Source organism: Nylanderia fulva, unplaced genomic scaffold (assembly GCF_048542155.1).
Source record: "Nylanderia fulva isolate GAGA-0341 unplaced genomic scaffold, ASM4854215v1 Scaffold954, whole genome shotgun sequence".
NCBI classification, from domain to species: Eukaryota; Metazoa; Arthropoda; class Insecta; order Hymenoptera; family Formicidae; genus Nylanderia; species Nylanderia fulva.
The window spans coordinates 1-2,500 of NW_028191084.1; the positions used below are offsets into that span (position 1 = coordinate 1).

Below are 2,500 nucleotides of genomic sequence, written 5' to 3' on the forward strand. Positions count from 1 at the left end.
GTGTATGCAAAGGGCAGGGACGTAATCAACGCGAGCTTATGACTCGCGCTTACTGGGAATTCCTCGTTCATGGGGAACAATTGCAAGCCCCAATCCCTAGCACGAAGGAGGTTCAGCGGGTTACCCGGGCCTTTCGGCCAGGGAACACACGCTGATTCCTTCAGTGTAGCGCGCGTGCGGCCCAGAACATCTAAGGGCATCACAGACCTGTTATTGCTCAATCTCGTGCGGCTAGAAGCCGCCCCTAGTAGCACAATTCATTGGCACAATATTGGTTAACAATATATACCCAAGTTTTAATATTGGCCATAGTATAATTTTCCATATTGGTCCAATATTGTAAAGTAGACGCTCTGTCACTTTAAACCAATATTAATTTTTAATATTAAACCAATATTAATTTTAATATTGGACCAATATATTTATTTCATCTTTAACCAAGATTCTTTATATATTTTTTACATTGGCTACAAATAAATTTCCAATATTGTAAAATAGACAACTTTCTTTTTTTTAGCCAATATTAAATTGTATTATTAGCCCAATGCATTAATTTTTCTTCTTCAATCAATCAATATATATATGTACATATACATATACATATTAATTCATCTCACTTCCCTAGCGAGTTGCTATAGAATATATATATATATGTTACACATATATATGTAACATATATATATATATATATATTTCTATAGCAACTCGCTAGGGAAGTGGGATGAATTAATGTATATGTATATGTATATGTACATATATTGATTGATTGAAGAAGAAAAGTTAATGCATTAGGATAATTATATAATTTAATATTGACTAAAAAAAAGAAAGTTGTCTAGCTTATATTATTGATCAAAAATATAAATGTAGTCTTACTAAAATTTAAATAACTTATATAGATAGTAAAAAATAATCATGTATATGTTATATGTATAAGAAGTTTATTGTTCATAAACTTTTCAACTTTATCATTTTCAAAACTTGTTTTATTTTTTATACTTGTTCCATTTCTTATATATTTTTACATCGAATAATATATAATACTAGACTTATAATATGTAATATTTATAAGAATAAATGCTAATATTTTATATTAAAATAAAAATAAAATTGCATATAATTGCACATGAGTATAAAATGAACGCGCGAATAAAGTTTTAATAAGACAAAATTAATCAAATATTTCTTACTTTTACTTTTACTTTTTTATCGAATAACATACATTTTTTATTATATATGTATATTCGATATATATTTTCTTTAAAAATAACTTTATATTATTATATATATATAATAGCATAAAAATAAAATTGCATATGAATAAATTTAAACAGAATAAATTTCTTTTATACTTAATGTACTCTGGTAATTTTTAGTAATTTTTGGTAATTATGAAAGAAAAAACCTAATTTGTAGATTTCGAAAATCTTTCTTTTCTTCCTCCTTCTCTGTCTCCAATTTCTGCAAGGAATTTTGATATTTTTTGCAAAATTTCATTTCTGGATACATTTGGTATTTTTTTCGACACAACCTCTAGAAACAAAAAAATTTATAAACAAGCTTATTATTTTAAATTAGTAATAAACAATATGTATAATTTTATTAGTCCAAGTTTAGTTTTTAAATCGTTATTAAATTTATTATAATTTATGAAATTATACTGAAGTTATGCTTTAATACTAAATATTAAAAATAAAAGAAATATTCTAAAATTTGATTTTACAATATCAATGCAAGTAATATATTTAAAACAAATATTTAAAATATTTAAAACAGTTTGATATATGTATAATTATATATTTAAACAAAAATTAAAGAAGTGTGTATAATATATATATATATATATATATATATATTGTATTGCCTTTTTTATAACATTTAACAAACTTCTTAAATGTTATTAGTTACTTTAGATATTTTTAAAAATATTTTTACTAACAAAATATAACTTACCAAATACTGCAGCAGCAACCTTAGTTGCAGAAAAATCACGTTTTTTTTGTTTTCCGGAACCACTGAAATGCATGGAAACAGTCTTCTTCATAAGTAATTTCATTACTGATGGCACTAATGCCTTTACAGTTTCTCCTGAACCAAGGTTGAGATATTTTATCTAAAAGTTAAAACAGTTGCTTATATATAACAAACATATTTATTCAATTCGCTTAATTATTTCAATTACAAATTCTCCCAGGTAAATTGTATTATATAGCTCAATTTTTTGTTTTTAAATATTACATTTTTAAAATAACAAGTTTTTTTGTGCTTATTTCTTTCTTTAACGCTAAATGTAATGTAATATAAAAATCTTGTATAATGTAAAACATGCTATTTTCCAAAAACATTGTGAAATTAATGAAAAAAAAATATTTTTTATTTTTTATATTCTTACCAAAGATATAAAGTTTTCTTCAGAATTTTTCAAACCTTGATCAATTTCATCAAAGGACTCCATGGAACAAATCGGAAGAAGGTGACTAAATGTGTTTATGACACTATT

General features: G+C 24.3%; 1 protein-coding gene across 3 annotated transcripts in view; it reads right to left on the bottom strand.

Annotated features, from left to right (window-relative positions):
- Positions 1-1,357: 1,357 nt before the first annotated feature.
- Positions 1,358-2,500, bottom strand: part of LOC114939627 (uncharacterized) — a 6,957-nt gene continuing 5,814 nt past the window's right edge. For all 3 annotated transcript variants that reach the window (XM_029313989.2, XM_029313988.2, XM_029313987.2), the window contains 3 exons: positions 2,393-2,500; positions 1,954-2,113; positions 1,358-1,533 (listed from right to left, as the gene is read on the bottom strand). The exon at positions 2,393-2,500 is cut by the window's right edge and continues 116 nt beyond it. In XM_029313989.2, the coding sequence (XP_029169822.2) occupies positions 1,406-1,533; positions 1,954-2,113; positions 2,393-2,500 (396 nt within the window). In that variant the 3' untranslated portion in view covers positions 1,358-1,405. The remainder of the gene's footprint in view (positions 1,534-1,953; positions 2,114-2,392) is intronic.